The following is a 14,622-nucleotide window of genomic DNA, read 5'->3' as shown; positions in this document are numbered from 1 at the left end:
CATGTCTGGAGGTAACGTGGACACAACATTGGACGTATATCCCTGGATGTAGGTTCCAGATGTTGTGTTCCGTCAACCACTGATGAACACTTCTCTCCGCGTGGCTATCTTCTTGTATTCACACGTCGACACTCGCCCTGCTGCGTGTATTTCTTTGCTCACGTCTTCAGAGATGTTGTTGCATATCGATGATCAAACTCGGTGTACGCCATTCCAGGAAACATGCTCATGGCATTCCAGAACGTTGTTTGTAAGCAATCTGTACCACCGTTATAAAATTTAATGTATAATGCATAAATAGATAGTGCTGTAACTATGCAATAAATCCTTAAGACAAATGACGACATTTCAGGCGAGGCGTCTTCACTAAATATGTGTTCTATAACATGATACACAACAGAGATTGTAATAGTGAGTGAGTGAGTGAGTATTTAACGTCACATGGGCAATATTTCCGCCATATTGTGACGAGACACTGTAATATGACACGCAACATGGGTCCTGGAACCAGAGATACACGATATATATTGTAAAATCACAAGTATTATGAGATGTAAAATATCACGAAGCAAGTGTCCCGTGACTTATCATAAACGTTAGAGCTCAGCATTTCCATCTAGTTGGGCGCAAGGTCTACACACACTACTGGTGTAGCGTGTGGTCCCCCGAGCTGGCGTTGTTCCAGACTCTTCAGTCGAGCTATATAAAAGCCGTTTAGACAGCAGCGAGGCAGTTGCCTTCCTAGCTGCGTGTTGTTCTGTTGGAACAATGGAGCTATCAACAGTTGTATTCCTGAGTCTTGTACTGTGCGGTATGGGAGACGTACATGCTGGTGAGAGTTTGGAAATTCTGACTACACGTGTGAGGGTGGTTGAACAAGACCTTAGCCTGTGGAAATTTTCAAGTATGAAAACTGAGACTAAACTGATGAACAAGTTTAAGGTTTGGAAGGAGTCGCTGAAAGAAGAACTGACTTCAACATTCCTTCCTTCACTGATAGAACCTCTCGTCAAACAAGCGATTACAAACATCCTAACTGAAGATGATATTGGGCATCAGACCAACGGAAAAGTTCTCGAGGAAGTACACAGCTTAAAGGACAACGCGCAATACATAAAGACACGACTTCGAGCAATAACACAAGACTTAAGGCATGTTGAACGGGAAAGCGACACCTACAGAAAAAGAGTCAGAAAAGAACGTAGCGAGTTGACCAAAGACATCCGGGCTCTACAGATGCAGGTGAATCAGACAGTAGTTCGTGCAACCTCATATGCAAGGATGCTAAGGTCAGAACTCAATCAGACCATTGATGACGTGCTTGAGACAAACCAGACACTCGCTGGCCTCACACAGTACTTCAGGACGCTGAACACCAGTTGTGTGGTGACGGAGAGAGAAATGAAATCATACCGGGAGGGCTTGCAGGAAATGCGGAGCAACGTATCCACAGACATTCGGAGTTTAAACATTCAACTGAATCAGACCATTAGTGACCAGTTTGACACGAACCAGGCACTCTCTGGCCTCACACAGGACTTCAGGACGCTGAATACCAGTTTTTTGGGGATAAGGAAAGAGATCAAGGAGCTTTCAACCATGACGTATCGTGGAACGACAGAAGGTGAGACTTTTAGCAGAGATTTGTCGCTTAATTAACATTTTATTTTGATATGGCAACCGGAATATATGAGACTAACATTAATTTGTTTGGCAGCCTAGGGTTCACAGGGCAACGTAGGATTAGGTTGGCATGGCAGCAAAATGTTTAATTTACACGTCAACGTGGAGTTTGGGCATGAATAAATGAGCTTCATTTGATAACCTAGGGCTTACAATGCATGGAACGTTGGATTAGCATGTAACCTAGGGTTTCCAAGACATGTAAACGTTAGCCAGACTAGGGCTTACAAGGCATGTAAGCGTTTATTTGGCAGGTAAACACAACCTAGGGCTTACGAGGCATATTAACGTGGAGTTAGCAGGCATGACCCAGTGTACATAAGGGTTTACAGGACATATTAACGTGGAGTTAGCAGGCATGATCCAGTGTACATGAGAGCTTACAAGACATATTAAGGTTGTGATAGCAGGCATGACCCAGTGTACATGAAGGCTTACAAGGCTAGTTGGACTAGCAGGTAAAGCCAACCAAGAGCTTGCAAGGCATATTTACGTGAGTTAGCAGTCAAGACCCAGTGTATATAAGCCCTACAGAGAACGGTACTTTTACCTTCATCTCAGGCCTAACTGCTGGTGGTCACGTGACCAACGACAGATGTCTTTGAACACACGGTCAGTCGACAGACAGCTGAAGACAGCTGAAGACAGTCGACAGACAGGGGATTCTCGGCCGCAGGAACAAGAACAGAACTTACTGAGGACAGTAATTGTCAACGCTACATTATCGTCAGAAACGACCCCTAACTGTACCTTGTGATATGATACCCCAAAATAACGAGCAATCAATACTAAAAGATACATTTTATTTCTCTTCACTAATACTTCACACCATGTCTGATGTCTGTTTGAAAGCAAAGTAACACCAAACATCAAGATCAGCCAGTGTGTCGAGATCATTGACCACCCTGTATATCTTACCTCCACCCAGCTCGACAGCTGTTTCTCCAGTCTTACTAGTGTTATGCCTGGCATTATTTCTATTAGTAATTCCCCCGTATTTAACACTGAAGTGTACTGCCTGTAAAATTTGAGTTTCAACTCTGCCGTGGTCGCACTGATTTATCTCTGTATCTCTACATATTTGGGTGAAATTACTGATTCAGTTAGGAACTGGACATCAAATTAGACGACAAAAGTTTTACCCCTATTCTGAATATTTCAACTTGCCTCGAATACAATCGCCCAATCCCCACTTGACAAGAAGGCCTGGTGTTGTCAGGTCAGAACCTTCAGGTCAAACCTGTCCAGCACAGCCCCGGGCAGTTAAACACAGCACGTTTATGTTTGAGATATTATGACCTGACAACTAAAAGCAATCTCAGTATGGCAGAAATCTGAACTTCATACTGAATGAAACCCTACACCAGATTATGTCTTTTCTTGTCCGTGAATGCTAACACTTGCCCTGGCAGAACTTGGTTCAATATTACCCTTTAATGATTGACACCACACCTTCTGCAAGAGTGGGATGTTACCCTGGGGTGTCAGGCAGTGCAAGACTGCAAATTAGGTCTTTAAATTACTTCACTGAAAAAGAGCCTGATCGTAAAGGTATATTTGTCTGGAATCTGATGAAATAAATCACCAGGTTATTACTCATGGGTGATGCAATGACAAACGCTGTGTACAGACAGAAACCCATGGTTTACTTTCATTTATTTTCGGTCCACAATAATCATGACATGAAATTAACAGGCCACTGACTAACACCATGGTATTTGGAATAGGCGGACGACTTATGGCTACTGTATCTGAACATAAATGCACTATATATTGGTTATATTGCCACCGTTTGTAGAGGAGAAATTTAATCCTGGGGTCAGTATAACCACATAAGACATTTAGAGACCCTAAAGTAAAGAAAACAAGTCATTACTTCCTTGATCGATTTATACGTCGCAGATACATAGCGCATGTACACTCGCACATACATACAACGTACATGATAACTGTGGTGCACTCTTTCTTGGTATGTACTTCACACCTACACCCTTGATGCCGAGATCTTCACCTAAAAGAAATCAGATTCTAGTACTGTTTTGGTTCCGGGATTCGAACCCTTAGAGTCGGGCACCTAATCGCCAGCACACAAAGTCAGCCGCCTAGCCGTCTCAGCTACCGCGACGTGGATGTCGTTCTAGAATTTGTACTTTACTAACAAAGTGTAATCCCAAATATGACATACGTTACATATGACCACTTTCTAAATGGCATTGTGAAACATTTGAAACAAGCGCAGTCTTTCGAGCACAGTGTTCGTTTTCAAATCAATTAGCTTTCGTTTCATTTTATCGAGAGAGTTGGTATTGGTGGCAAAGACCTGCTGTAGTTTAATTCTAAAACGTAAGGGGAATGGGGGATCTTTTAGAATTTTTCTTCCCTTCACTAATCTGCTAGGTGCGCTGATCCGGACGGTCCAACCTTAACCTGACAGCGCATGTCGTATGCGCGATGTGTGTCGTACGTGTTACTATTACCAGGGATAATCTACAACTATATAGTCTCCCTGTTATTACATTTAGAGAAAGTTAACCATTGCAGCTTTCACCTTCACTGGTAACGTTCACGCTTGTGCATTGAGCGTATATCTTTTCCCTCTCACGATGATATATCAAGTGTATTCCGTGATTCTATGATACACTTGGGTTAGTCGTGACTGCTTACATTGCAAGAAAGAATGGCGAAATAGTAGTTCGAAGCGAGGCGGTGGAATCAGCTGATCATTTTCAAGTTATATTTGTCGTTTTTGCAATCGGTAATTTAAGTCTGGCACTAGACGTCTCAGTATCACATTTAAAAGTGCAGTGTATTTTCATTGTATATTTACTCAAATCGCTTTAGTATTACGGTCGATATGGCTGCATTCATGTAGCTCACTAAGGCGGGGAGCTGATATGCATGAAATGTGAAACACAGAAAGTCTTGTTATGTAAATTTCATGGGTTGTACAAGATGGGATAGAGATTTTTGACAACACAAATATTTAGCAGGTACAGAGAGAAGTGAGAAACAATGGTCAAGTAGTTGTAAAATAACAGTAACGCACGAATTATATCAATCATCGCCTACATGTAGCCAATTTTCAAATGCGATAAACATGGGCATAACTCAAATCAACTTTTTACGTCTGTAACCGTTTGTGATGCATGAAATATATAATCACTGTACGGATAAATAATGCATAAAAACACAGCAAAATTCTAAAATGACCGCGTTTTAATTATTAAAATTATTATTCCTGAATTACAGTTATAAATTACAATATTTTGATTTTACTAAGTTTCAATAGAAGAAAATAATATTAAAATATTAATTTATATAATATACTATTTCAGACTCAGAAGAAGTAAAACCACCGGTAGGTTAAGTACACATTCGAGGGCACTTTCCTAATTCTATTTTTTATTACACAACTAAACAATACATATATTCATATCGGTAATAAATTTCAATCTCTAATATAAATGGTACTGTTCATTGTTGTCAGCACCAAATAGTTTACATTTCCCTGTAGTTTCTACATACGTCTTGTCTTCACAATGAACAGATTATTATAATAGTCATGACAAAGCTCATTTTATTTTTGTAAATCTAGCTCTTCGTGTCTTGTTGCAATACACTGAGGTTTTGATGTCCTAACACAAATATATTAATAAAGTCAATATCCTTTCGCACTTTACATGATATCTGCACTGCAAAATGTTGTAATTCTGAGTTATTGTATGCTGGTGTATTTGTACTTTAATATTACATCACACATGCATGACTTTATTCAATCATTGTACATATTATCTTTTAACTTTCTAATAAAATAATTAAATGCATAAACATATCTTCATAGAATAATTGTGGGGTTAAATTCGAATCTATGTCATCTAAAACGTATATTTGACATTAAACCCCTTTTCTGATATTAAACTCAGAACCTAAAGATTTTTTAAGAACTGTTGAATAAAAAGCAGAATGCAAAGTATACAAATTTAGATAATATGTGGTCTGTCATGGGAAATATTTGTCAACTTAATGTTTCAAAAGAAGAAACACATGTGTAATGTAATTATATCATACAGATCTGCTTGGATGGTCGAAGTTATATGTTGTTCATAGAGACAATTCTCTGTAAATGACTTTTTATATCAATAGCTTTAAGTGGTGTTAAACTATGATGAGTGGTGTTTCGGATGCAACTGGCTCATTGCTTGGATAATAGCTGTATGGCATTTGCTTAAGTAATTCATATATGAAAATATACAGTAGTGTCAGAATTTAAAGCAAATGAGGAACTGCTGCTCAAAAAGTAATTTATAGATTTATAACTAACTGTTACATTCTATACGGAATTTCACCAATTGTCAGGGATGTGTAACAATCACAAATTGACGATGAAGACTTTCCAGGGATCGATTCAGTTCTAGTTGGTTGGAGTTGTATCTCCGATTTTTGCTTACATTGAGATCGGTATTAGGATGGGAACTATTTTCAAGATTTTAATGCGGCAATGTTTAAAGAATTACCGTTGCAAATAACTGAAGGATTGATAACATATACAAAGAATTTTCATAACTGCTTGGACTTGCAGTAAGTTGAACTAGCACTCCCTCGGGTTCTGTCGTAGGAAATACCGAGACAATATAACCGATTTTTCATGGCGTTTTCAGTCTTTATTTATATCGTGTCAATTCGCACTGCACTTGGAATTAAGCAAACGATGCTTTTCTCAAGTAAAAGTCAAAGCAAAACATGTGTCAGTTAATGGATTTTCGTCGAAAACGGTAGGCTTTTTTGTTCAGTGAAGGTGGCCAAGGCAACGCGTAAACGTGGTTCTGTCTGTACATGTAGCAGGTTGTCGCAGCGCACATTGAGTCGGTAACCAGACCAGAAGCGAGAAATTGGACCGTCGCTTATTTCATTTCAAAAGGAGAGTTGTTGTCAGAAAGTAATTATGTGACTTTCGAATTTCAAGCAGATAAGAAGCCTAACCCGTATTCGTTTCTTGACAGTTCGATAATTACATTCACCCGCCACAATCACCCGATTTCGTTTGTTTGATTTTCCTTGTAATTTTTCTTATATAACCTTTGCTACAAAAAGGTCGCCCATTCATTGATGCATTTGTAGCAGCTGACAATGAAATATACATCATGTATCTCAATATCGGCCTTCGCCAAATCCAAGATAGCGTATTTCTGAAAATATCTGGGTTCGTCGACAACGGCAGTAGTGATTTCATGAAAACCTGATGTCAGTGATCATTATTATGCTATTAACGGTAGTTAACGTGTTTTGATATTTCACAACAGAGCAAATAAAGCTGCGAATCGCGATTTTGTAGTGTGTAAAAGGACCATATTTACAATGAAGCCTATTTTGAAAGGTAATCTTACTTTAGCTTTGTCTGAGATAATATTGAATGGTATCACAAAACAGGAAATTACCCACAGAATTCACAACTGTTAGTTATATTTGTGCGCTTGATATATTTAGAATTTTATTGAAATTCAAAGTGAGGATTGAAGTGGAAGGACATATATGTCCCTGTGACATCCAGGGGGCTAGACTGAGCTGGGGAATGTCTGTCTACACGTAGCACAACACACATTATAACCAGCATGCACTATATCTAGGTATCTCTGTTTCACACCTAGACTGGGTTGTGGAAAAGCGTCTATACTGAGCGCATCAGGCTCAGAAAACCACAGTTAGTCTTTCAAGGTTATACTTAGGAGTATAAGCTCAATTCAAGTACCTCAATGTCCTCGTTTGACAGAGTGATCACAGCTATTTACACCGAAGTCTTTCAGGTCTACTAATATCCACATATGACCTATTTTGAAAGTGAACCTTTATATTTTTTAAACAAATAAATTAAGAATGAAGCAATACAAACAGTCGGTGAATTACAACTATTTAGGGAAGTAACCGATATGCTAATATACAATTGTCCACGCCATGCCACAGGTAATGCAAACTGTATCATAAAACGAAAACAAAACTAGAGAGCACACATGGGGCGATTGGAAATATTTCCCTATAGAGATGGTGTTCAGTCCAAGCAGGCGAGCGCCAAACGTTGTCGTGCTCCTAACCTAACACGTCACAATGACGTCATAGCTGGCAGCTGTGCTTCGTGGCGTCGCCAGTCAAAGCATTTCTCCAGTAGCAGTGAGATGTATCTCTCGTGTTATTGGTGGGTAAGTTCTCAGTTTATGATTTTAAATTGATTTATGGAATTAGATGAAATGTATATAGTATGACTGCTGTAATCAGCATGAATGTTGTAGGAACCAAGTGTTTGCTTCACACAATGTTTACACCCAGACCTATGTTTAGCCTGTCACCGATTGGGGACGATGGAAGGTCTGGGGAAGCATAACAACGCAGCGTTTCACCTAATTGTTATATTTAATCAAATTATGTACTCTCTTTTACCGTTATCCTTGACCTGATGGCATTTACATCCACATAGGAGACTTCATGAGAGTATCCTAAAGCTGTCCAGTCCAATATTTCATTTCAAATGCATTGTGTTTTTCACTCGGGACTGCTGCATTGCATTGAAATACATCCCCGCTGTAGCACACGGCCAAACATATCCTTGTGCATGTCTGCAACATTTTATCAAAACTTCAATGGAAGGTAGATTATGGAAGGGGAATCATGCTGTATTTTCGATATTTCTAATATTGAAACAAACGAAGAATGTCGGACAACCAAAATTTCGATCTTTACCACCACACACTGCCATGTGTTTGCACCCTTGTCAACATTGCTTCCATCGACCAGTATGGTTGTGTCAGCTGCAGTGTCCGCCTGGGTTAGCAGTTGTTTGAGAATTGCTCTGTCTGCCACTGTAACTCGATATTCTGATATTTTGTGAGAGTTTCACGGAGTTTGCCTGCCACAAATTACAACTGTGTTGCACAAACACCGAGTCAAGTTGCCCTATTGTCCTTCACACTGTTTGATAAACACTAGTGTTAATGTGCTTCACTTTAGAATTTACGGAGTTGCCTAAAATACCAGGTAACTAAACAGAGAGGGTAGGGTTAGGACATCAAGGAAAGGCGTTTTTTTTAATATTCCGGGCATGGTTACTGAATTCAAACTAAAACGGTAGTCATTCCATAAAGAGGAATTAAAAGTACTGTTGCAATTGTGTGTTTATCTATCAACAACAATGTGAAAATAACATATGCTTATATATGAAGTCCCTGTAGAATGTGCATCCCTAACCTACCATAGCCATGAGGGTGAACTGACTGTTTTGTTTACACCGTTCATGTTTATATATATTTTTTTTTTTAAAAAAAAAAAGACACTTCAAACGTTTCAACAAAGAGGATCTCAACTGTTATCAAACAGTCAATGCGAAATGGACAGCTTAAAATTTACTAAATCAAGCTGCGAAAACATATTGAGGAAATGAAATATCCTTCAAACTAAACCATCTGTTATAACAGATAACAGATATAACAGATATAACAGATATATTTGGACTTCATCCTTACATAATACTGAAAGGCAAAAACATTTATGGAAAGCAGAACCTGAGGCCAGTTGTCATAGAACTATTTTTTGTACATGTATAGTTTTCTGATGAAAATATTCCCTGTTTCAGCTGCGGCTGACCCGAGCCCAAACAGCACGTTTCCACCAGCGCCAGTAACGACACAAGACCTACAGGGTAGGTGGGAAAACCCAGCAGGCAGGAAGTGCAGTTGTTATTTCTCCCTGCATTTACCACACTGATGTATATGCCCGTGGTGATATTGACTTGAGGGATGGATCTCACCACGGTACCGATCGACGTTGTCAATCACAGAACTGTCAAAAATAATATTGGGAAGTATAAGTTTTTCTTGCTAGTAAGAATTATCTCAGTCAGTTAGAACGATATTTGATTAATACTTTTTCCCATAAGATATGTATTTAGAATTTAATCATACATAATAGTGAAAGGCAAACCATATCAGGAAAGGCGAAAACAGGCCAGCAGTAGAAATGCTTATGTGCGATGTATAGTGTTCTGAACATCATGTTCCCTGTTTCAGTCTCCACGTCTGACGCGAGTGAGAATCTGACACCCAGCAAGACGGTTCCACCGACGCCAGTGACGACACAAGACTCTGATACACACGGTATGTTGGAAAACCCAGCAGCAACAGTTGTACTGGCACTATCACCTTGTAAAGTTCAACAAACATCAACACTTTCAAGTCACAAAATAAAGCTACAACATCTGACTCTAACAGAAACTTATTATTATGTTTTAAACACACCGTCGTTAATTCCAGAAACCACATGTTGACATTCCCGTCATGTTGCATTGTTGTCAGCCATGATGGAATTGTTTAAATGACGTAGCAATGTACGAGTCACGTATCATCATGATGTAAACATTGTAGACGTGTGACAAAGATGTCTGGTGTACATAGTTTACTTTGTGTTACAGCGACTCCATCACCAGCAGCAAGCCGCCACCTCTACTACGCCAGCTGGCGCGGTGACCTGGAGACAGTGAAGCGGATCCTGGCCGAGGGTGACGTGGACATCAACTATAGAGGAGGCTACAGCAGGACACCGGTGATGTGGGCAGCATGGAGTGGACGCAGGGACGTGGTGGAGTTCCTGGTGGGTAGAGGGGCTGATGTGTCACTGGTGGACAGGGGCGGTGACAACGTCCTTCACTACGCCTGTAAGTCAGGACACCTGGAGACGGTGAAGCTGATACTGTCCATGAACGTGGTGGACATCAACAGTAGAGGACGGTACAGCAGGACACCGGTGATGGAGGCAGCATGGCGTGGATACAGGGACGTGGTGGAGTTCCTGGTGGGTAGAGGGGCTGATGTGTCACTGGTGGACAGGGGCGGTGACAACGTCCTTCACTACGCCTGTATTAGTGGGGACCTGGAGACCGTGAAGCTGATACTGTCCATGAACGTGGTGGACATCAACGCCAGGAACAACGACGGGGACACAGCGGCCGACTACGCGAGAGACAGGAGACATCAGCGAATGTTGGATCTCCTGGTGTCACGTGGTGCACACTGAGTCAGTGTCGGTGTGGACAGAGACGATGTCGTTATTGACGCGGTGTGGTGTGTGCCGTTCACGTAGTCGTGGGTCACGATTCAGGTGATTTCCCTTTTTTCTTTTTTAATATAAATAAAAGTTGTTGAATGAATTTTCAGACATTTTGTCATGTTTTGTGTTTGGAACCTCGCATGATCAGGTAGGAAAATTGTAAACTGAGTGTAAACATAAACGGTAAGTGATTGTGCGTTAATGTCGCCCGTCTTAACGTAATTCTGTGTTAATTTTAATGATTCTGTTCTTAGAATATCGCGAATCATAAAACAGACAACAAAAAACCGTTTGTTTACATGTCGCTGCACTCTGTGACCTCAGACTGAGCCGAGGTTCACCCAACTGACTTGGCGCCATTTGTACATTGACAGTGACGTCACACTGCTGGTGACGTCACAAACATGCAGAGGTGCTCGGCAGTCTTCTCAGCCAGCAATAGCCTCGCACTGCCACACAACACAAGCAGTGTTACTCAAATATTGTTACTTAACAAAGGGAGACTGGAAATCTGTAGATGATTACTGCAGGATTTAACCAGTTCGGTGATACATGCACCCATTCTGCAGTGACTAAACTCACAATATACAAAATTAAACTGAAAACAATCACCACCCGAAACATCTCAGTTTTATTTATTCCTCGATGCCAGAAGGACAAATATATCTCTGCTTCTCAATCTAACGTACTGGTTTCAGGTGAAATACAATCATTGCTGAAATGACTGGCAGTAATTATGTACGTCGTAAATCTCGCCCTTTTGACATGTGACGAATTTGACATCCATCGTTTACTGTATGTATGCATGTAAATGTAAATATTCATTGGGTATTTATCCATTGAACTCAATTTTGAGAGAATGAGTGAGTTTCGTTCTGCACTCAGCAATATTTCAGCTATATGATGGCAGTCTGTAAATAATCGAGACTGGACCAGACAATCCAGTGATCAACAACATGACCATCGATCTGCGCAATTGGGAACCGATGACATGTGTCAACCAAGTCAGCGAACCTGACCACCCGACCCCGTTACTCGCCTCTTACGACAAGCTGAGTCGTCTTTTATGGCAAGCATGGGTTGCTGAAGGCCTATTCTAACCCGGGACCTTCACGGGTCGAACTTTGAAAAACTTTGTCTTGAAAACAGCCACTTAGTGATCAGTGTCATGCCAATGATTATGCTGAAATCACACCCATAAACACGTGATAAGCCTTTAAATCGTCTCGGTGGCAATCAAACAGAGACGTCGAAGTGTACTTTACGTTATACATGTGCATTTGATAGTGTGAGTGAGTGAGTAAGTTTAGATTTACGCCGCTTTTAGCAATATTCCAGCAACACCCTGGCGGGGGACACCAGAAATGGGTTTCACACATTGTACCCACGTGGCGAATCAAAGCCGGATCGTAGCAGCCGTCTATCATCCATCAAATCGGTCTCTTTGAATCCACCTTGACCAGCAACAACCTTGACTTCACCTGTCCTGCGGTGTTTCGCTGACGCTGTCTTGTAATCAGTCGCAAAGACATGTCACCTCTCATTCTGCCATTTTGTGGGCCATTTTACTGAATAGTCAACTCACACAGCACTACTCTTGAAACAATGTATTGGTAAATATGTACATGCATCCATTTCACCTGCAAGCACGAGCAAAACATGCACGTGCTTAATATTTTCTGAACCGGTGAGACGAATATGTAGGCCACTGAAAATTGTTATTCATTTGAATGGTTTCATTTACATCACGTTCAATCAGATGTTGCCTCAAATTTTACCACTATATATACAACAATGTTGACTTACAACATCGCTACCCATGACAGACGTATATAAAATGACAAACACTCTGCCACCGGCACCCAGGATTTATTGAGGAATCATGCTTTGATTCAGGGGTAGTTTGTACATAAAGACGTAACGTAAAGTAATCAGAGACTGTGTGTTTATTGCAGCATAGAGAAATTAGAAAGGCCAGTGATTCCGCTGTCATTGCATCGTGACGGTGGACAGAAACATTGTCAATTTCGTAAATCGGTGAATGTCTGACAATTTGAGAAAATGTTACACAGTGTGAAAACGTAAAAACGTGATTTTTCTGTGTTTGCATATCAAAACAAGCGCAGCCTTACCAGCACATTGTTCGTTTTCACATCAAGTATATTTCCTTTGGTAGCATCTCTACACTTGGTATTGCTGACAAGGACCATTTGGTATTGCATTCTAAAACACATGAATGACTTTATGGCGGTTTCATGACAGGCCTTTGTAAACACTATCCAATCTGTCGAAAGTTCACATCGGCGTTTGTACTTCTCTATTGTCCGCCGTCGTCGATATCTGCAGGTACCTTGCAGACTTGAAACAGGTGACAGTTGTGGCTCTTATACAGTACGTGAACCCGTGAAGATCCGGTTTAGAATCTGTCTTCAGCAACCCATGCTTGTGTAAAAGGCGACTAACGGGATCGAGTGATCATGTCCGCCGACTTGCTTGACACATGTCATCGTGTCCCAGTAACGTAAATCAGTTCTGATGTTATTGATCACTGGATTGTCTGTTCCAGGCCACAGACCGCTGCCATAGCTGGAATATAGACGAGTGTGGCTTTAATAACCAAACAAGCAAATCTGACTCAGTGATTAGTGTATTTTGTTCTGAGTTCGATGCTACGGATATTACTTTTTGGAAATCACGTCATGAAGTAGTAATTTCAGAGTATCAAAATGAATTGGAACTGCTGTACGAAGTTGTCATTTCCAAATTATTCTAAATCACTGCTATCTAACTGAAGAAAATTAAATAGTTTTATATACATTTGTATCGTATTTACATAGCGGCAGTAATAACATCTTGGAAAATAGTCGTGGCAGAAATTCCACTTTTATGTGAAACTGAAGTCAATCTATCATGTTTACCAAACATAGAATAACAAAACGGTTCTGTTGTCTTTGATATCGTATCGACAATAGTAAGATTGGGCTTGTTAAAGCTGAAAAGCAACTTTTACGTACAAAACTGATTTGTCAGGGGGTTCTTGGAAAATCTGATGGCATGCATTTTTCACACATCACGAATTTACGAAGTGAAGTTAAAATAGCTTCCAGGGTCCCACTCCTCAAAGCGATCGTTGCTCCACCACTGACCGTCAGTCTTAAGTTGAAATATGGAAGTCTTAGCGACTAGCAGGATCGGGTGATCATGCCTGCTGGCTTGGTTGAGAGATGGTATCCCAGTTACGTAGATCGATGCTCATGCTGTTGAACACAGAATTGTCTGTGCCAGGCTCGTTTATTTACTGAACTCGGGCATGCAACTAAAGTATGGCTGAATTTGGCGTTAAACACAAAACAAACAAGAATTTCATTTCCTCATATTTTAAAAATACAACGACATAAATTGATTATCTGTTGTGACAGACTTGCGTGTATTTGTTGGTATCACCCTTTAAATATAGATCGCCTCCACGGTTTAGTGGATAGAGCGCCGGTCGGAGAGCGGAAGGTCGATGGTACGATCCACGCCCACGTCCTACCAAAACACGTTTAATGTATGGTACTTGTTGGTCCCTGCCTGGCGTTCGGCATTGATGGGTACAACAAGGACTGGTCAGCTCGGAGTCAGTATAACGTGTCTGAGTGGTGTATTCACTGTGGCATGGTATCTCAGTTGGCTTGCACTTAAGTCTGGGCGAGTACAAGCAGCCACATATGCACTCATGCAGCTAGCTACTTGCCAGCTAGCCCGTGGCAATTAGAAATCCAGTCGGACCAGTACAGCTTCACAGTCTTTGTCCCAAATGGCTGGTGAATTTTCATGGGGTCATTTTTACTACATCACTCTCTCCGACTT

General features: G+C 40.8%; 1 protein-coding gene across 1 annotated transcript; it reads left to right on the top strand.

Annotated features, from left to right (window-relative positions):
• Nucleotides 1-784: 784 nt before the first annotated feature.
• Nucleotides 785-10,783, top strand: LOC137260437 (uncharacterized). Its single transcript, XM_067798096.1, has 4 exons — nucleotides 785-1,624; nucleotides 9,302-9,367; nucleotides 9,735-9,821; nucleotides 10,136-10,783. Exons 1-4 carry the CDS (start codon nucleotides 814-816, stop codon nucleotides 10,735-10,737), a joined length of 1,566 nt encoding a protein of 521 aa, XP_067654197.1. The 5' UTR covers nucleotides 785-813; the 3' UTR covers nucleotides 10,738-10,783.
• The last annotated feature ends 3,839 nt before the right edge of the window (nucleotides 10,784-14,622 follow it).

The sequence above is a fragment of the Haliotis asinina genome, chromosome 13 (assembly GCF_037392515.1).
Source record: "Haliotis asinina isolate JCU_RB_2024 chromosome 13, JCU_Hal_asi_v2, whole genome shotgun sequence".
Lineage (NCBI taxonomy): Eukaryota > Metazoa > Mollusca > Gastropoda > Lepetellida > Haliotidae > Haliotis > Haliotis asinina.
The sequence above is the reverse complement of the archived record's forward strand: the minus strand, read 5'-3'. Positions and strand labels throughout refer to the sequence as shown.

Excerpts from the sequence above, each read along its gene's own strand:
- LOC137260437 (XM_067798096.1), top strand. The coding sequence starts at position 814 with ATGGGAGACGTACATGCTGGTGAGAGTTTGGAAATTCTGACTACACGT. Across the intron at positions 1,625-9,301 it reads GTATCGTGGAACGACAGAAG|CTGCGGCTGACCCGAGCCCA; the intron begins GTGAGACTTTTA and ends TCCCTGTTTCAG. Across the intron at positions 9,822-10,135 it reads ACAAGACTCTGATACACACG|CGACTCCATCACCAGCAGCA; the intron begins GTATGTTGGAAA and ends TTTGTGTTACAG.